The sequence below is a fragment of the Condylura cristata genome, unplaced genomic scaffold (genome assembly GCF_000260355.1).
Source record: "Condylura cristata isolate star-nosed mole 26May11 unplaced genomic scaffold, ConCri1.0 scaffold00022, whole genome shotgun sequence".
In the NCBI taxonomy this organism is placed as follows: Eukaryota; Metazoa; Chordata; class Mammalia; order Eulipotyphla; family Talpidae; genus Condylura; species Condylura cristata.
The window spans coordinates 31,973,798-31,993,547 of NW_004567123.1; the positions used below are offsets into that span (position 1 = coordinate 31,973,798).

At 60.4% G+C, this 19,750-nt stretch overlaps 1 protein-coding gene across 4 annotated transcripts in view; it reads right to left on the bottom strand.

Moving 5' to 3' along the window:
• The window catches only part of NFATC2 (nuclear factor of activated T-cells, cytoplasmic, calcineurin-dependent 2), a 119,605-nt gene that overhangs the window by 3,361 nt on the left and 96,494 nt on the right, over nucleotides 1-19,750 (bottom strand). For 2 of the 4 annotated variants that reach the window (XM_004687486.2, XM_004687484.2), the window contains exon 10: nucleotides 2,921-3,008. The exons of the other annotated variants lie outside the window; for them this stretch is intronic. In XM_004687486.2, coding sequence (XP_004687543.1) covers nucleotides 2,965-3,008 — 44 coding nt within the window. In that variant the 3' untranslated portion in view covers nucleotides 2,921-2,964. The remainder of the gene's footprint in view (nucleotides 1-2,920; nucleotides 3,009-19,750) is intronic. 4 annotated transcript variants of the gene reach the window in all.

Here is a 19,750-nt window from a genome sequence, read left to right on the forward strand (position 1 = left end):
GGCTCAGTGCCACAGGTTTCTTCTGGGGCCCAGAAGGCTCAGTGTCTGCATGTGAGTCAGGAAGGACAGAGCCGCCCTGGGGGGGGGGGGGGGCGAGCGTCGAGCGGTTAGTGGTCAGCGAGCGTCACTTTCTCAGAGGCGCGCTGAGGCCAGCAGGCGCAGCTCTAACCTCTCGCCACCTCGGCGAGAGGCGGGACGAAAGCGCTGACGTGGTGTCTAAGCCTCGAGTGACTTCTCAGCCTGACCTCTAAGCTGAAAGCAGAAAGGAGCTGGGTGCGGGCGAGTAGGTGAGTCCCGCGTTCCTCTGCAAAACTCCAAAAGGAAATCCTGGGTGGGCTTTCAGTGTGTGTGCGCGAAGATGCCTGTGAACAGGGCCATCACATACACAAAGGTCCGACAGGCCAGTGAGAGAAAAACTGTCCCAGTGAAGCTGTGGGCAGAAGACACAGCAGGTCAGCCGCCTCCAAGGTCCCGGCTGTCCCTGGGGCCTCCACTCGGCTGTTTCCGCACAGAAGCAGCCGTGGGCAATATGTGAGTAAAAGGCGCTGGCTGCGTCCACCCCCCCAAGCTCCCGAACCAAACTGGCTGGAGCTGGGTTTGGCCGGCCCCAGGCAGCTACCAACGCAAAGGAGGAAAACAGCGTGTTTCTTCGGAGGGCGGCAATCTGGGGGTGCCGCCTGCCACAATTCTGGGTTCACTGAGCATTGAAAGTGATTTCTGCTAGCACCCCGCTCTGCCCTGGGGTGTTCTGATTCACTGGGAGCAGGCACCTGCGCTCGAGCCCGCCTGCTCAGGGCCCACGAGCCACGGGACAAGCAGGTGTGGGGGTGGCGGTCGGGGGCTGGGCCGGTGCCTTTACCCTCAGCTGCGAGCTTGGGAACTCTGTCCCCTGAGAAAGCAGCAGCAGGAAGCAGGGGAGAGACCCCATCCTGCTTCTCTCCCAAACCTCAAGCATGTTTTCTAAAAGCTGGTAGCCCACATGCCCACACCAGCCTCGCCCGGGCCAGCCACAAAGGCCACCGCCCGAGAAGCCCCGGCTTGGGTGGGAGTCGGGGAGGCTGTGTTGGGGCCAAGTGAGAATCTGAGCGCCAGCACCTCAGAGCCCACCCGCTGCACTGCCCTGTCCCCGGACCCTCGCTGGGTCCACGCCAGGCTGCCACGCTTGCGGGTGGGCAAGCCAGGAAGCACACTGCCTTCCCGCCCCGCTGCTCAGGAAGCTACTCTGAAAGCCAGGAGGCACTTCCCTGACTCTGCTGCCCCCGGAGCGTGTGCGCTAAGGAGAAGGTGGTCTTGGCCCGGGGCGTCCCTGAGTCTGGGCCTCAGCTCTGAACCGACTTGAAGCTCCGCTTTCCACTTGCTCAGTCACTTCCAGTCTCTCATCTTCTCCAGCCCTCGCTGTGCCCTCTGGGCCACATCACAGAGGCGCTCTGCAGAGGGGGCCGGCCAGGCTCGAGGCGCTCCGAGAAAGGGGCCAACATTCCTTGGGAGGCCTGTGGCCCAGAGCCGCGGGTGGGGCCTGAGAGCTAGGGGGGAACTCTGAGGCCCTGCAGATCACAGCTGGACGCTGCTGGGGTCCCGTGCCAGCTCGCCCCGGTTCCCAGGCTCCTGCAAGTTCAGAAGCATTGCCAAGTTCTAGCATCAGGGAGGGAAGGGGCACAATAAAAAGGCCCTTTGATCATTTCTCAGCTCCCAATATTTCAGTTGCATTTTTGTCATCCTGACTCCTCCATGCAGAGCCCCGGGGGTGGGGGCGTGGCCCCCGCCGGCCCCAGCACTGTTTGCTGGCTCCTGCCTCCCGAGAGCTGGTACCTGACAGTCGCTGCTGGAGAACATGGCAGCCAGTCTGGCCTCCTAGCTGAGGGTCCATGCTAACGCTGCAAAGTGGTCACAGCTCAGCAGGCCTAACCCCCCGAGAATTGTGGCTCTGGGGTGCCAGCCCTCCGTGGGAGCAGTGGGCCTGGTGTCAGATGGCTCTTTGTACTGGGTTCCAGAGCAGCCATCAGCGTGCTGCTGCGGAGGACTGTGGCCTGGCCTCTGATGTAATGCCTCCACTCTCACTGACAAAGGGGACATTCAGAAGCCGCAGCCCGGGGAGCTGGGGCACACCGGAGGCGTGAAACCCCCGTGCTGGCGCTGGCTAGAGAGTGCTGATTCAGATCAGGACGTGCAGGGGTCTGAACACCAGCGATTGCAGCTAGCAGCGCAGGAAAGCAAAACCAAGTCCTCCCTCACCCACGCGGATTCTGAGGCCTGCTCAGCCGCCTGGCTCTCCGTGCTCACCCAGCGTCCACAGTGGCCACGGTCTGCTTGATGCTGGCTGTGGGGCTGCACCGAGCTCAGCTGGAAAAACCCAGGCTCAGTCCTGAAGCAGCAGCAGGGAGCCTTCCAGAGCGTGTGGCCAAGAAAGCCCCGGGGAGCACTGGGGTCTGCACTTGGAAACACTCCAATGCAGAGCTCCCGGGCAGCACCCCAGGTCACGCGTGACTGCCCCCCACCCCCGGCACCGAAGGCCCTCCACTGACAAGAGCCTGACTTGCCTGCATACGCGAAGCAGAGACTAGAATCAAAAAGGGCAGAAACAGAACTTTCAAACGCTGAACACGGCCCTGCGGCAGCTTGTTCATGCGAGGGGAGGGCCTGGCAGCGCATGCAAGTCCCGAGCTCGCCCACCCCAGCCCGCCGTGGCTCCAGCCCGCCGTGGCTCCAGCCTCACAGACTCACACGCTCGGGGTGGCCCCGCGCAGCACAGGGGTGCGCCCCGACGAGCAGAGCCCGAGTCTGTGAGGCTGGATTGGAAAGTGAGGAGAGAGGGCCTGCAGGGGGAGAGTTCTTTTTCTTAAAAAAATAAAACGAAATAAAATAAACAACTCAGGAAACACGCAGCTGGAAAACAAAAGGAGAGGCAGAAGATGTCAATTACCTTTCACTTTGATTTCTCGGATCAAAGATCACAGTCACTCTGTTTCATAATATGTTTTGTATCCAGCTAAGGTGTGTGTCTATCAGCTCTGAAAAAGATGTGCAAAACCATTTTTGAGAAGAAAAAAAAAATCACCTTTGCCCTCTTACGCTTGCAGCTCGTGCCAGCGTCCACTTAGGAGTCTGCACCTGGCCCCCGGCGCCGAGCTCAGCCCGTGGCCGCCGCATCAGCCTGAACGCGCTCTCGACCCTCGTGCCCCGTCACCCCCACGCCAGGGTCCTTAGCACCGGGGGCTGTGTGCAGAGGTCAGGGCGCGGAAGCGGCCTCACGGCTTTGTTCCTGTTTAAGCCACACGCGTGGCATTTGGGGCGAGGCCAGTGACCAAGTGGCGCTGCGGGGGAGAGCCCCGTGGACCACTCAGGGCACCCTCCAGGCCTCCGTCCGGACGGAAGCTGACCCACTTCTCGGAGATGTAACCTCCGTGGGCATGCAGATTCACAAGGCTGCGTATTTTCTTCCTGTTATTCTGGTTGACAATGAAAAAAAAAAAATAAAGCGGAACCATTTCTGTAGCCCGCCCAGAGCACCTGGAGGCGTGTGACAGGCCGCGTGAGGGGGTTGCTGGTCCCTCTGCAGCGGCAGAAGGCCTGTGGCTTCCAAACGCCTGTTCTCTGGAGCCCCTCGGGCTGACCATTTTGAGTGCCTGGCTTAGAACTGTTTTCTGGAGTTCATTTCCTCCAGGGAGTGATCTAACTTTATTAGCATCGTTAGGCAAAGCAGGATGTTCTTTCAAGAAAGGGCCCCTGCGCTGCCCTCCCCTTGAGGCGGGCAGTTGGGCTGAGCTGTTCAGCAGATGACCGGGACAGCCAAGTGCGGGTGCCGGGGCTGGGGTCAGTTACAAGCTGCTGCCGGCCAGGAGTGACCGCCGCACCTCACGTGTCCTGAAGGCCAGCTGTCAGGTGCCCGCGGCCAGGAGGCAGCGGCCGGTGGGGGTGACAGGCGTGTGCTGCCCGCCTCTGCCCCCCACGCTGGCTTGTGACCAGAGCACAGGCCTGGGCCCAGGACCCACTTGGGGCCGCGTGACCCCACCTCTGCCCCACCAAGACCAGGTGACCCCGCCTGGAAGGGCAGGCTCGGCGCTCTAGCTGCCTGTTGGACCTGAAACTCCACACAGCGAAAGTCAGGCTTTCAGATCTGCCCTGCCGTGACCCCCGAAAAAGTAACCTTGCTCCATCTGCTCACACTGTAGGAAGTGCAAGCTCCCCTCTTGCAGAGTCCAGGCTGCTCGTGCTCGCAGCCACATCCCTCCACATGCAAACGCTCCTGGATCTACTGCAGCCCGTCCCCGGAGACAGATGAGCTCGACCATCCCTGCTCGGCCTCTGCACCGGGTCGCCTGGGTCTCCCTAAGTGGGGGCCCTGACCGGGGGGAGCCTGAGCACTTGCTCAGGCGTGGCTCCTGGAGTACCAGGAGTTAGTTACTGGTGCTGGAAGGCAAAGGTGAGGCGCCCGGTGAGCGGGGCCTGCAAGGTAGCAGGTGCGGGCACAGGCCCAGGCCACGCCCGGGCTCCGGTCGCGGGCGGCCCGGGGTGCTCAGAGGCGCCTGCCACGGGCTGGTGGGCCGGGGCCTGGGCAGCCGAGCCTGCTCTGCCTCCCCTCCCCACACCAGCGAATCTGCGGCCTTCTGAGCCGCTTCCTGTTTAGTCATGAAGTTTCACTCTGTCTCTGGCTGGAAGACAGGCGACGGCCAGACCCCGGCTAAGCCGCCACCTCCTGCTCTCACCCTCACGGTGCCTCGGGGGCTTTGCTGTTGGCTTCACAGCCGAAACCCTCCACACGCCACAGCTGGGGGTGAGAACACCGCCCTGCAGGGCTGCCAGACGACCAGTGAGCCACGGAGCCGTCGTCCCTGGCAAAGGCCCTGACGACAGTACAGTCCCCTGAGGCAGAACAAGCCATGGAGGGAGGCAAGACCTGTCAGAACAGTTCTCTGCAGTAGGCAAGAACTCAGTTCTGCTTCCCTTCACCTTAAAAAGAAAACTCCACCAGTCGGTCACTAGCAAGATGGCAGCAAGGGCCAGCGCAAAGGCTGTTGGAGCCACCCACGCTCCCCAGCTGGCCTGGCCCCGGCGGGGAGCAGGGCTGTGGCTGGGCAGAACCCTCCGGCCTGAGGTCCCCGGGATCAGCTGAAGCCCTGTTGCGTTTTTACAACCCCAGGCATCTTCATGCCCTGCAGGTCGGGTGGCACTCAGGATGAGGACTGGACGCAGGCAGGTACCAGGGCGAAATGCCCGAGGGCCTGTCATCGTGACGCCAGCCGGCCTGCTGCCAGCCTTCTGAGTGCCCGGGGGTGGGAGGGCCAGATGTGCGGGTCATGGAGCTGAAGGCATTCGGACGCTTTCACCGACAAAGACAGACCAGGACCCTTCACAAGTGCAGGGCACGCTCGCCCCTCCGCGCCCCACTTTCCCACGGAGAAACAACCTGCGTGTTCCCCAGGCCAAACCGCTCTCCAGGAGGGGCTGGGCGAGGGCGCGAGCTCCGCCCCCGGCGGAACTTACCCTCCGCCCGTGCTTTCCCCAGTTCAGCAGAATCTCTTCTGACTACATGCAGCCGAGCTGCACCTTCCTCGCACGCCACCGCAGCCTGAAGGCAGCGACCGCAGCTGGGGAGCTGCAAGAGCCCGGCTTCCCAGCCCCGCTGCCCGGCCATCGCGGCCCAGCCCCACGCCTCTGCCCGCAGCCTTGGCCGCCGGCAAGCGCCGCCAAACAGGCTGCTGCCCTTGCTGCTCTTTTGGGGAAAAGCAGAAGGAAACGAGACGGCGCTTGTCCCGCTGTCCAACTGCCGTGCGAGCAGCCGTGTCCCCAAAGCCATGTTGAAGCCCATAGCCCCGTGGGGGCTGTTAGGAGGTGGGGCTCTGGGCCACTGGGCTAAACGAGGTCCCAGGGGTCAGTGCCTCTGTAGGGACGGAGAGCTCTCCGCTGCTCGCTCTGGCGCGGCCTTCACACCTCCGTGCAGCCGCCCTGGCGGAGGGGCCCTTTCTCTGCACCAGCCTGACCCTGGCACACGCAGCCTCAGGCGCCTGCTGGGTTCCTCAGGCCCTGTCGGCCTCCGTGGACGGCACAGCTGCGGTCTTTGGGATTCTGTGGTTGGGTCTCTGGGAGGGGCCCCAGCCTCCTTGAGACGGACGGCCCAGGGAGTGAGGGGTTCACACCCCAGGCAGCAGCCAGACAGCATGGGGCCACATGCTGGCCAGCAAGCCTGGGGCCTCCCGCTAAGAGGGGAGACAGCCATCGCCCCCCTTGCAAAGGGACGTGAGCCAGCCTGAGGCAGCACACGAAGGGGCTGCAGGCCGCTCTGTCACACGGCGGGCAAGGAGCTCCCCGAGGGACATGCGCTGGCAGTCGAGCGCCTGGAGCCTCAGTGTCCCCATCTGTGAAACCTACGCGAACACCGCCGACGAAAGCCATGCAAGCTGCCGCCCTGCCCTCACAGGACACGATCAGGCCCCAGAAACTCGCCTCCCAGACAGCCCAGGCTGACGGCCTGGCCACCCTCGCTCACCAAAGCACTTTCACCGTGAAAGCTATTTCTGCATTTGCAGAGTGGGCGGGTCTGAGGTCAGCAGGCTCAGAGGTGCATCCCCACATCCTGCCGAGGGGCCCCCTCCTGGGGCCGCTCTGCAGCGTGTCGGCTGTACGAGGCTGGTAACACCCTGCACGCCAGAGGCCCCAGAAGCCAGCGCCAGCAGCCACCAAGACACCTTACCAGCAAGACCGTGGGGCTTACAGGAAAAAAATGCCACCCCGTGTCCCACCCCGTCCCCGGCTCTCGGGATGAGTAAACAGGGCACTTCTGAGCCCTGGCTTCAAGTCAGAAGCCTAGGTGCTAACTGGGAGGCGGGGGGCTGGGGTGCTGAGGCCGGCCAGCCGGTACGGAGAAGGTGGTGAGAGAGAGCCGCCTGCCCCCAGCCCATGTCCGCCCTATGCTGTTCTGGTCAAGCAACGCGAGACAGGCCGCGGCCCAAAGCCAGCCTCTTCCCTCAGGCCCTCCTCCACCACCAGACTTCAGGCGTCAACTGCAAAGCCACATGCCCGCAGCCCAGATGCCTGGAGGGGCCTGGTGGGCTGTGCCCGAGGGCGGGAGGCAGAGCGCAGCCCCTCTAGGCTGTGATCCGGACGCCGCTAGGAAAGGAAGCAGGTGCCAAGTTCACCTCCCCCACACGGGCAGGTGCTGGGGGCAACCTGCAGCGGCCCCTCTGCAGCCCGCACTGCTCCGAGGGAGCAAGGTGGCCCCCAAAGTCTGGGCGCGGCCGCCTAGCTGCACGGGGTTGCCCTGGTGGGGGGGCCTGTTTCTCTAGCGCTGCTCAGGCTTCCAGGACCTGACTCTGGAGGGCTCATCCCTGGGCTGCGCTGACCCTGGGGGAACAGGGACCGCGTCTGTCATTCACTGTCGCGTCCCTGGGAGAGGCCCGGCCCAGTGAGTGCTGGGCGAGGGTTTTACGGGGGACGGCGGAGGGGAGGAATAAAGGCGACCGCTGACTACTGGATTAACCAGAATCTTCCCGCTGAGGTCTCCAGGAGCTGAGCCTCTGGGAAGGAGGCTTTCGGGCAGTCAGCAACACCAATGGGTGGGTCTTGTCCCTGCAAGTACCCCCCACCCGGGCTCCCCAACCGGCCAGGGTGGTTCCTGGGGCTTCAGGCAACAGAGAAGAGTGGGCAGGGTAAACTGGGGCGGAAGGGCAGGGGAGAGGCGAGGAGCTGTGGTGTGACCCAGGAGGAGACTGCAGGAAATGGGGGAGGGGGCTGGGGTTGGCGAGGGAGAGGAATGGGGAGCCGTGACCGTAGCAGCCTCCACTGTTGGCTCCCCAAGCCCCGTCCTCCGGCAGGCCCAGGCCCGAGGCCACAGGTGCCTGCGGCTGGCTGCGCTCAGGCAGGCAGTTCTGACTAATGAGACCTCAGGGGAAGCCAGAGGGGCGAAGGTGCTGGGAAGAGGGCCGGGGAGCCACTTTCCAGCGCGGATATGGGAGCCGCGGGACTGACACTTACAACCAGGGAGGTCACTGGGGGGCTCAGGGTCCTCGATGCATCACTGAACAGCTGCACCCGACACACCCCACCCCCTACCGTGTTCAAAATAAAACATGACTGTAGCTGAGCCTCTGGGTGCTGCTGGTCTCCCAGGAGGGGCTGAAGCTGGATGCAGCGTGGTATCTCACGCATGCTCAAGCCTTCCTACAAGGCAGCGTCAGCCTCCCGCACCCCGACCGGCTCTTCCAGGGGGACGCGGCTCTTCCACCCGGCCTCTTGAAGGGGGGATGCTTCTGCCAAGTTCCCCCGCGAGCAACCTGACCTGCTTCTGTGAGTGCAATTCGAGCCAAAGGCTGTCGGGGAGCCCCACCTCTATGGGGGTCACAGCAGAAGTCGCGCACGCAGGGCGGCAGTGCAGGTGGTAGGCAGCCCTCGGTTTACCCAGCCGCCTGGGGGCTGAGATTTAGCAGCAATGGGGGGAAGGGGCTCCTTGAGACCGGGAAGTCCATGTCTCACCATTGGCGGGGTGCTGGTGTGTCACGAGCCTTAAAGCAGAGCCAAGACCCAGGGTCAGCAATGCAGCTTGCCCGCGTAGCCCCGGAGCCGGCCCCCCTTCTCCTGCCAGCAGTCTTCTCCGGGGGAACAGGATGCGGAGCCCCAGAGCCCCGCCAGGCTCCTGCTGCCTGCTTGCAGCCTCCCGTGATGGCCCCTGACCAGGACTGCACGATGTCCACGTGTCCCCATGGGAACCAGAGCCGTGACCCAGCGTCCATCTAAAGAGCCAGCGGCAGCTGCGGACCGCGACAGGCAAGCCGAGAAAGAGCGAGCGGACGCAGCACTTCCAGGACAAGCGACGGGGAGCTGGATGAGCGTGCCACCGGCTGAGGCCACGCCAGGGTCCCACATGGTGCCGGGGACAAAGCAGAGAGCTGGGAGGGGCCGGCGATGCATGGAAATGACATTCGCAGCACCGGGTGGATGGCGGCCTGTTGGGGCAAGGGGATGCTGGCCAGCAGCCCTCACTGTGGAAATAAGAAATGAGCCCTCACCTCACACTGGAAACTAAAGTCAGGTCCAGGTGGATGACAAACTACGTGTCAAAGGTAAGGCTGTAAGGTGCGTGGACGCCGGACAGAAACGCGTCAGCGTTGGGGTAAGGGAGTCTTCTTCCCCAGCACTGGAGCCTGGAGGGCCTGCAGGAGCCCCGAGGGCTTGTAAAAGCAAGCCTGAGGGCCCGCCCTGGCTCTTCTGATTCAGCAGGTCTCGGGTGTTGCCCGAGAATTTGCATTTCTAACAAGCTCCCCAGTGACACCCCACTGCCAGTATGATGACACATTCTGGGCAGTGCCATCCTAAACTACGGAAGAGGCCCAAGCCTTTTAGAAAGTAAATTTAAGTGAGTAGACAGTTTCTGAATGCTCATCACATGACGCTATCATTTCACACGCAGGAGCCGCTCCAAGCCATTTTAGTCTTCCAGTGTCAACCGCGAGGAGGAAGGAGGGTGAGGCAATTACTTCTATCCTGCAGACAGGAGCGTCAACTGGTGCAGCCACCTTGGGAGACAACTTGGTATTGTCTGCTAACATCCACCCAGTGACAGAGCCACGCCCTGACAGAAACTCCCCGCGGTGCCAACATGAGAACATTCTGAAAAGCACAGTGTGTACATCCCAGAGAGGAGCGCCTGGAAGCCACTCCGTGCCCATCGTCAGCAGAACAGACAAATAAGCTGTGTGGTAGAATATTGCACGGCGTGGAAAAAGGAGAGCACCCCAGTCACGGCAAAGACAACAAATGGGTCTCGAGGACACACTAGTGAAGGGAGAACAGGTGGTAGAAAGGGCCTTCGGACCACTCCGTTCACGTGAGACTCTCAAAACCAGATGAGTTGCTGAGACAATCAGCCAGTGGTACACCACCACAGAAAAGGCTGAGAGCAGAAAGCAACCTGGGACAGCAGGGCCCCCCGGGTGGGAGTGCGAGAATACCTTCAACACCGCAGGCCTGACCCCGGGCATGCACGGAGAAGGCGGCCAGCCTCTGGCGCCTCCTGACGAGGAACGGGGCACCTGACACATGTCAACGCCAAGCCCTCATGCCACCACCAGGCACGGGGCAGACTGAGGGTCACGGCACCCTGACTGGCCCCACGGAGCTGCCACTGGCCAAACCACGCTGAGCAAGCCACCTATGCCTTCCACGCCGGAGAGGAGAGCCCTGGGGCTGGAGCGGGAGGCCGGGAGCCAGCAAGCGGGGCCCCGAGAAGAGGGCCTCCGGGGGCCCCTGAAAACGTGAGCATTGACTTGGACCGTGTGAAAGAATTCTCCATTTTCAGTGGTGGTAATAGCCTCTGGGAAAATTTTTTTAGAGAACTGAAAGGTGTGCAGTAGATGACTTGTCAGAGCTCAGGTAACAGCAGCGCGCCTGAAACTAGGCAGGTAGGCGGCCACTATTTGTGTTGCTGTTGCATATATCTTAAGTATATTTAATGAAAGCACTTGATAATTTTTTAAAGGGGCAGAGAAAGAGCTGAAGAAGGGAAGAAAAGGGGGAGAGGAGGAGCCAGGGAGCAGAAGGGGGAGAAGGGAGAGGAGGCAGGTGCACGGGAGAGAACTGAGAGGCTGAAGGAAGTGGGGAGACCTGAGACACCCCGGACCACCCACACCTCAACTACTGGCGGAGCGACAGGAGGCGCATGGCCCCTGGGACTGGGCAGCGCGCGTCACCTCCCGCCAGCCTCCACGGCCACCTGTCCAGCCCTCTGCCTCCCTCCTTTCCAAGCGCCTCTCCGCACCCAAGCTGCATGTCTTGGCTGTGTGCATTCACCCTGTCCCCCTTCAACTCGAAGATCCAGCGGGCAGGGACAACACTGCCAACTCACCTGGCCGTGCCAGTGATGCTGGCTGGCACGCCCCGCCCACGTGCTCTGTGCGCAGGCCTGACAAGCCTGCCCGAGCTAGCCTTGGAGGTTCTCGTGGACCAGGAGCTCTGAGGGGTCAGTGTGAGCCCCATTTTGCAGCTGGGAGCAGCAGCGACACCCAGCAGGTCGTACCAGGCACAGCCCCCTCTGCCACCCCACCCACCCCACAGGGACCACGGGAGTAACGCCAGAGAGGCGTCAGGCCTTCTCTCTGAGGCCCAAGTGACCAGAGGCCACCCCTGACGTCCAGAGAGTGCCCGACCGGACCCGCCTGCCCTCCTGCCCCTGCTGGCTCCTGGCCTCTGCACACCCGTGCACACGCACACAGAGCACACGGCCACATCACAAATTGCCGAGCATGGCCCTCGTCAACGTGTGCTGATTTGTTCTGTGCCCAGCACGTGTGTCATTTGGGGTTTGATGCAGGAAACTGGGGCCAAGGCAGCAGGATCCCCACAGCAAAAGGAGAGTTTCCAACCTCAGCAGGGAAACAGCTATCCAAGATCCTCCCATGAAGAGCACCCCCCAGCACCAGCAGGAAGGTCCAGTCGCACCCTAACTTCCCTCAGCTCCTTCCGCTATACAGTCCTGACCTTCCTGCCCCAGCAGGCCCAGCCCAGGGCAGTCCAGTCCCAGGGCAGGCCCCCCTGGGCTCCGTGCTCCCCAGTGTCCTGGGGCTACGAGACCTGGAGTTTGAACTTGGGAGACTTTGGGAGAGGGCGCAGGCCTAGCCAGAGCCAGGACCAGCAAGCTGTCTCGGAGAGGGCCGGACGCCACTCTGGCAGCAAACTGCTGGTGCACGGCGGGGAAGGGGCTGGCGACCCAGCAGGAGCTTCCGCCCAAGGGCAAGCCCACTCTCCAGAATCTGCTCCCTCATCAGGACAGAACCAGCATGGGTACTCCTCCCGAAGGGGCCAGGTGGGCCCGAGGAGGGCGGTCCAGGTCCAGGACCCAGGCGCGAATTCCTCAGAGGTCTGGCAGCCTGGAAAATGCAGGGCTGGTTTCTGTTTTCTGCCCCAGAAACGCCTGGAACTAATGGGATGGAGGCCCTGCTGGCCAGGCCACCTGGGAGAGCCTGGGCCTGGCCAGAGCACAAACCGTGGGCGGTTTACCAAGGGCGGCGGGTGGCGGCAGGACCAGCTCAGTGTCCACTCCCTGTGCCCAACCCTCCCCACGCTCCCCCAGCTGGGCCCACGGGGACTCCAGGGGAGCAGGGAGACAGCCTGTAGCAACTGGAATGGAGAGAGTCTGCCCATCGGGCACGGGAAGGGAGCTCGAGCTCCCTTTGCAGAGGGGTGCTCTGGGGTCCTCCATCAGCCCTGCCCAGCACAGCAGGTCGCAGTGTGGGGGAGGGACGCCCAGGCCCAGCTCCATGGCAAGGGGCTGCCGTGCTCCCAGGCGCCTGGTCCTGGGCTCGCCCGGCCGTTTCCATGGGACTTAGTTTTGCTGTCACAACAGCCTCTGGCCTGGCAGCCTGCTGGCTGGGAGCGAGAAACTGACTTTAGCAGGCCTGCGGCCAGCGCATTCTTAAAGGCCTGACCTGGCCTCGGCTGTGGACTCTGCCTCTGTCAAGACCGGACAGTCTGGGCCCAGAGAGCATGGTGTTGAGAGGGAGCTCAGGGCCCAGCTGGGGCCTCCCTGTGCCAGGAAGATGGGGGTGTCCCTCCTGGGGTCCCACCAGGACATTCAAGGCCCCAGAGCGTCTTGTGCTGGAAGCCCCACGCCAGATCACACCCAAGCAACGCAGAGGCCGCGCTGCCCACAATAACAGACCTGAGCGCTGCTAGAAAGGGACACGCAGGCCATGGCCCTGCATTAAAAGTGGTCGCTTCAACCTGGCAGTTCTCTCTGGGGACACAGAAGTTTATCCCACCTGCCACGCCCCGTGTCTCTCGGTCCCTTGGGGGCTTCCTGAGGCGTTCACAGACCCAGTCCTGATGTCAGGCCCGAGGCCTGAGGCTCGGGGTGCAGGCTCTCTCCCCAGGCTTCTTATGCCACCGCACACTGTCAGTAGAAGCTTACGTGTGCCCCAAGCATGAAAGAATTGTGTATTAAATATACCCACCCCTCCCCCCAAAAAAATAAAACCCACCTAGATAAAGCACATTTACAGACTTACTAGCTGGCCGTGTGACCTTGGGCCAGGTCCTGACACTGTCTGGGCTACAAAACTGGGGAGACAGTTGTACTCGCCTCGTGGAGTGGGGCTGCTGGAAGACAAAGTGCGGGAATCCGGCAGCCTCAGAAGAGGGGAGCCGAGCGCGGCCGCGTTCCGCCGTCCAGACACCCAACGCCTGTGCCTATAGGGGCATCAGCTTTGGGCCCGCAGACCCAGGCAGCCCCTGCCCCGCGGGCACCTCGCGTGCAGGCAGCGGGCCCTGTTTTGGGGTAACGGGCTGACCCCTGAGAAGGGCTCCCTGAATTGGGGGAGAATCGGCAGTGACTGCACAGGTAACGGTTCGCCCCTTACTCCAGTTCCGGTTTTCTTCACTATAACCGCCTGGCGTTACAATATACCTGTGCTTGGCTGGTCGGTTCCCCAACGAGGAGCGAAGCACCATCGATTTCATCTACCGCTGTGTCCCCAGACCCTAAAATTACACTTGGCACATTCAATAAATGTGTGTGGAATCGAGGAAGAAACAATGAAGAATATAAAACAATGTGAAATGGCCACCCCTTTTCAGAGTTGCCCCTTATGATTGTGCTGTTGGTGCCAGGACCCAAATCCATCCTCTCTGCCATTCCACCATAGAAGGTTTTAGATCTGTACCTGGGCGGATAACGTAAATAGGAAAACTACATTTCCCAGCCTCCTTTGCAGTTCAATGCAGTCACGTGACAAGGCTGTGGCCAGTGAGACAGCAGATAAAGGGTACATGTGATCTCTGGTTATGCTCCGAGCGGAAGGCTCTCACCCACCTTCTCCATCTCCCTTCCCCTACTCTATCGTCCCTTCCGGGGCTGTCCCAGTGCAGGAGAGGGTAGCACTCTATGAATGTGAAGCATTAAGACAGAGAAAACCACCGAGCCAGCATACGGGACTGCGGACTGACAGGTACCTGTGCTGCAGGTACCAGAGAAAGACACCACTGCTGGGATTCAGCCAGAGACTGTGGGTCCGGCCACAGCAGCCCTGTAGTGCTCGGCTACCTGCACTCTCCCGCGCCTGCAGACGCTACTCCGAATTTACCCGTCAAGACAGCAGCCTGTGACACTCGGGCAATTGTGTGTGGGGGCAATAACTCCCAGGCTGCAGGTCGGAGTCTTTCCCTGAGGCCTCAGAATGTCTGAGCACATTGCTAAGCCAGATAAAGAAAGGAGAGGAAGTCACATTATTTAGATTCAGCTAATGATACGGACAAAAGGAACCAGCTAAAATCTTAAAATCAATTATTCTTGAATTTGAGTTTACAATGATACCCCTCCGAAAAAGCCCTAATGGATCACCACTGGTGGATTTTAATGAACTGACCCATTATTTTAAAAACTGATGAATAAAGGGAAAGAATTAAGCATTCATACTGCATTTCCTATATGAATTCTACCATTGTTGATAAGGGAAAGTTTCTCTTTATAGAAGTTTTCCAGCTAACAGAAAAGATGACAGAATTAGAATAGAATACCACCATTTTGCATTTGGGGCACCAAGAGTTAGGGGCTGGGCACTGACCATCAATAGCTGCTAACAGCACCAAAGCGGGGGTGACCGGACATCGGACATCGCTGCTTCCTGACAGAAGGATTTGCCACCACCTAGGAAGTGCTTTTGCCAAAAACGTCTGAACCTGAGCCGGCCCAGCCTGCAGAGCCGACTGCCAGTTTACAGGAAATGCAGAGGCCCTTCCTGGCTGCCCCATGGGACGCGTGGGCAAAGGCCCCACTGGAGAAATTTTACAAGATAAAGGACCTGGTTTTGTCAACAAATAAACTGCAAGATGAGGAGGAGGGTGAATCAAAAAGGGTCCAATGCCTCATCTGTGGAGAAACAGGAGGTCTCTACATTAAAACCGACCGAGAAACAGGCCCTCCCTGGTGGCACAGCGGGTGAAAGCGCAGCACTATGAAGCTCTCCGCAGCCTCTGCAGCACGAGTTCGATCCCCGACCCGGAAAGAGACCTACATGGCGCGGCAGACCTCTCCTGACCCGCCCGCTGCTCCCTGCAGCAGTGTATTTCAGAAGGTCTGTCTGTTCTGCTCCCCCCTCTGTCTCTGGTGAATCCTCTCACCCCTCGCACCTTTGGCCTGTACCCCAGTTCTTGTATGCATAAGTAAATAAATCTTTTTTTAATTTATTTATTGATGCATATAGAACTGGGGTACAGGCCAGAGGTGCAGGGGCGGCCGGCGAGAGGCTTCACCAGGGACAGAGCGGGGAGCAGAACAGGCAGATCGACGAAGTACACTGCTGAGGGGAGCAGCGGGCGGGTCAGGAGAGGTCTGCCGCGCCGTGTGGTCTCCTCTGGGGCAGGCGGGGATTGAACTCGTGCTGAATGTCTTTAGCTTCTTAGTGCTGTGCTTTAACCTGCTGCGCCACCAGGGAGGGCCAGTAAATAAATCTTTTAAAAAAAAAAAAAAAAGACTGAAAAACTAAGGCCTGGTCTGAATTCTGACTAAAAAAAAAAAAAAAAGGACTATGAAATAATCAAAAAGGAGAAGAAGAAAGTTGTAATATGTAGGAGACAACTGGAAATTGCAACCCTAGAAATTTCATGACTTTAAGGAATTTTCATCAAGTTTCATCAATTTTCACGCATGCTAATGGCATGACGTGTAATCACAGAACCCTTTAGAAGTCCACACTGAGAGTTTACACATGCAGTGATGCAGTTTTCATGCCTCGGACTTGACATCCAGAGGCGGCAGGTGACAGTGGTGCAGACGACGCCAAACTGGCCGTGAGCTGACGACGGTTGAGCCTGCGCGGCGGCCACTCAGAGATTGTCCTTTGTGTTTCAGTCTTACCCCCAGCCATAGAGCAGGGAAGTAAGAAGAGCAGCCCTGCAAAGCCCTCGCTGGGCAGCAGGTGCTGGGAGAGGCGGCTCTGGGTGTCAGTGGCACTTCTAGAACAGAAGTCTTGAATTCAAAAGTCTACTAGGTCCAGATAGAAACCTTGGCCGAGTGAGGGCAGCCAAGCCCAGCACGAGTGTGGCAGTACTCAGTGGACACCACCACCTTCAGGAGACTGGGCGGCGGCGGGCTGCAGGTGGAGGGGTCCCTCCCTGGGGGCTACCTGCATAATGCTTCCAGGGAAACACCAGGCAGAATGTGGGGCCGGGGCGACCAGCTCCTCAGATTTTCCAAGGGAAGTCGGAAATCTGTATTTTTATGTGCAATCTCCTGGTTTTTAAATGCTGGCATCTAGTCCAAATATTTTTTTAAATACTGTATGGGCCAAACAAAATATCTGCAGGCTCAATGCCGCCCGTGGAACCCCAATTGGCCACCCCCGTTCAAAGTGCTGAGCAGACCGCAGCTCAACCCATCTGTAAGGAGTGGGGAGGGTGCGTTCATCAGCTCGGGTCAGCTCTTTTTAGGGATCCATTAAAGCTGAGAATTCAAAAGGCACCATCAACGTCCAGAAATCTATAAGAACCGGCTGCCGAGCGCTTCCAAGGCGACCTCCACGTCGCCGGCTTATGCAACAGAACCTCCCTCCGTCCAGAATCCTGGCAGCGGACAGCCAGGGAGTGTCCCTTCAAAGTTCCCGGATGGTGGAACTAACAGGCTTCAGATGAAACCCATTTGCTGGTCTGCAGAATGCCTGGGACTTAAGTCCAAACTGTTTGCAACAGACAATCTCATCATAAAATCCACTCGCGGCGCTCAAGGCCATTGTAAAAGCCCAGCGAACGCTCCACTTGGCTGCCTGGCCAGAGATCCGATTTTATGGCGGGTGCAAGGGATGAGGAAGCAGCTGTCACCCCGAAACCTGAAAGTGGCAGGACTGGTTTGCCGAGGACCAGAACAGCTGCCCTCTTCAAACCCAGCCTCGGTTCCCTGGGACTTTGCCCAGAGAAAGCCTCTTGCCATTCTGGATGGACAAAACAGCCCGGCCGGGCCTTTATAGACTCGGTCTCAGCTTCACCAGGCCCCGGGGCGATAACCAATTACAGAGGTGTCAGGAATGCGGGGGAGAAGAGCCAGCGAACAGCTTCATCTTTCCCCCAAAACAAAGCCCCTCTTTTTCTAAAAGCAAGAAGAGTGAAAGAAACCTGGTGCTGAAAGAAAGATGAACGGTCCCGGGCGGGGCGAGTCCAGGCTGCACCCAAAAGCAACAGAAGACAGCATGGGCCCGTTCCCCAGTCAAGGACGAAGTCAAACCGGGGCTATTTCATAAAAGACAGCTGGGGGGACTTTCTAGGAAAATGACTCTTTGCAATGCGGGTGAAGTGGGCGGGGGGCAGGGGGTGGCATTGGGGGCGAGAGAAAACCCTCGTCTACGAAATAAGGTCAAGGCCACTGAGCCGTGGCCTCAGTAACTGTTGGCCCTCCAAGTTTTGTTTTTCTAGAAAGAAACAAATCGCAGCCAGAGCTGACGTGAGGGGTTGCAGGTTTCTTCATACAAACGTTCTGGTGGTGGCCTAGCACCTGTGGCACTGGCCACGGCCGCCGCCTTGCACACGTGGCCTTCAGCCACCCGGCTGCGGGGTCAGACGGGAGCAACATCTCCGGCCCGCTCGCTCGTAGCTGGTCACCCTGGGCCAGCAGGGGCAGGAGAGGAGAAGAGCCCTTAAGAAACGGCTGGGGCCCTCCCTGGTGGCGCAGCGGGTTAAAGCACAGCACTGAGAAGCTAAAGCCGCTTCCGCATGAGTTCGATCCCCGCCTGCCCCGGAGGAGACCACATGGCGCAGCAGACCTCTCCTGACCCGCCCGCTGCTCCCCTCAGCAGTGTACTTCGTCCATCTGCCTGTTCTGCCCCCCCACTCTGTCTCTGGTGAATCCTCTCACCCTCCACATCTCTGGCCTGTACCCCAGTTCTGTACGAATAAATAATAAAAAAAAAGAAACAGCTGGGCTCAGCCTCCTGCACCAGTCTCCCGCTCCTTCTCCGGAGAGGCACTTGTCAGCGAGGCGGGCGGCTGTGCCCGGCCGCGGGGCTCATACCGCACAGCTGGCTCGGGACACTGAAAAGCCGGGGCTCGGCCAGTGACGGCGGCCACCGGTGACACCAAATGCTGTCTCCCTCGGTCCCCTTTATTGGATCCTGTCTCCTCCGTGTGGGTCAGATGCTGCCCTGGAATGCAGGCTGCGTGGACAGCAAGTCTGAGAGTGGACTTTCTTGTGGTTTGGTAGCTTTTGACCTCAAAATGCCAGCGCACATTCCTCAGGGAACATCTGCTTTGCAGAATTTCACAAAGATGGCTGCACGCAGCTGTGTCCGCGGCCGCTGGGAGGCGGCTGCTCCCACGTACACAAGCCAGCAGCACAGCACCCAGCGCGCCGCCGAACGCCCCCGGAGGGGCGCCACTAGACGCCGGAGGTGGCAGCAGGGCATCAGGAGGGCAACCCAGGGCCGCCGAGCCGGCCGCCGCGAGGCTCACGCCCTGGGAGGACAGGCCCGGCACCTGCACCGCAGTCATCCTCAAACGGGCTCTTGCGAATTCTGTGCGCTCGGCTAGGCGAGCCCAGTTTCCTGGACTTTGGAATGTTCTAGCGAGGCTCTACTATCCTCTGCTTAACAAGCAGCAGCCTAGGAAGGTGGTAAGAACTCAGGCTGAGGCCTGCCTGGCGCAGCGGGTTAAGGCGCAGCACTGCAAGCTGGCAGCAGCCGCCCCGTGCGAGTCTGATCCCCGCCCGGAGCTGACCCACAGGGCGCGGCAGCTGACCTCTCCTGACCCGCCGCTGCTCCCCTCCGCAGTGTGCTTCATTGATCTGCCTGTTGTGCTCCCCACTCTGTGTCTGGTGAGTCCTCTTGCAGCCCCTGCACCCCTGCACCCCAGTTCTGTGTGCATAAATAAATACATCTTTTAAAAAAAGAGCGCAGGCTCAGAGCCAACCTCGGGGCCTTCTTCGAGCCCAGCCCACCCCGACTGCGGCCGTGTCTGCAGCAGCGGCAGTGGCAGGAGCAGCAGGAGCCAGACTGCAGCGATGACGGCCGCGGCGGCGGGAGCGGCGGCGGCAGCAGCAGCAGCAGCAGCAGCAGCAGCAGCAGCGACGACAGCACAAGCGATAACAGCAGAAGCGGCAGCCATGGCGGCACAGTGACAGAGCTGCCTCTGGGCTGCCGTGGCCAGAAAGCTGCCGGGTGACTGAGAAACGACACTTTGCGCCGCTCGTGGGCTCTGAAGTCCACTTCAGCTTCTGGCCACTCCTTATGCCACCTCCTCAGTGCAGCCACCGCAGCAGGACCGGGAGCCCTCTCCAGGTCTTCTAAAGGGCGCTTCCCCCATCCCCGTGGGCTCACAACCGGGGACCCCAGCACCACCGTGTGGGCACCAGGCCTCACCTGAGAATGCCGCCACCGGCTGGCCACGGAGCTGGCCCTCCCAGGAGGCCTAGAATGACACCCAGGTGGGGCTCTCCGGGTCTCCGGGGTCTCGGCTGCTCGGCCGGGCAGCCGTTTGCATGGTTCCCGTCATAACAGAATCCGAGCGTCACCTGCAGTTGGTACCAACCCCCAGCCCCAGGAAAGCCACCCAGAGGCCCCACCGTGGGGCCAGCACGGAACTGGGAAGGTGGGCCACACTCGGCGGTCCCGCCCGCTGAGGGCCCCCAAGGGGCTCTTCACCACAGCGCGGGGCACCCACCCATGGCCCCAGTGAAAAGGCTGCTGAATGAAGCCCTGCGCGTCCCAAAGTGCACGCATCCTGGTTCCATGTCCCGGGGCACGGCCTGTGTCTCTCACACCAGCACATGGGGCTTCTGGGCAAGAGC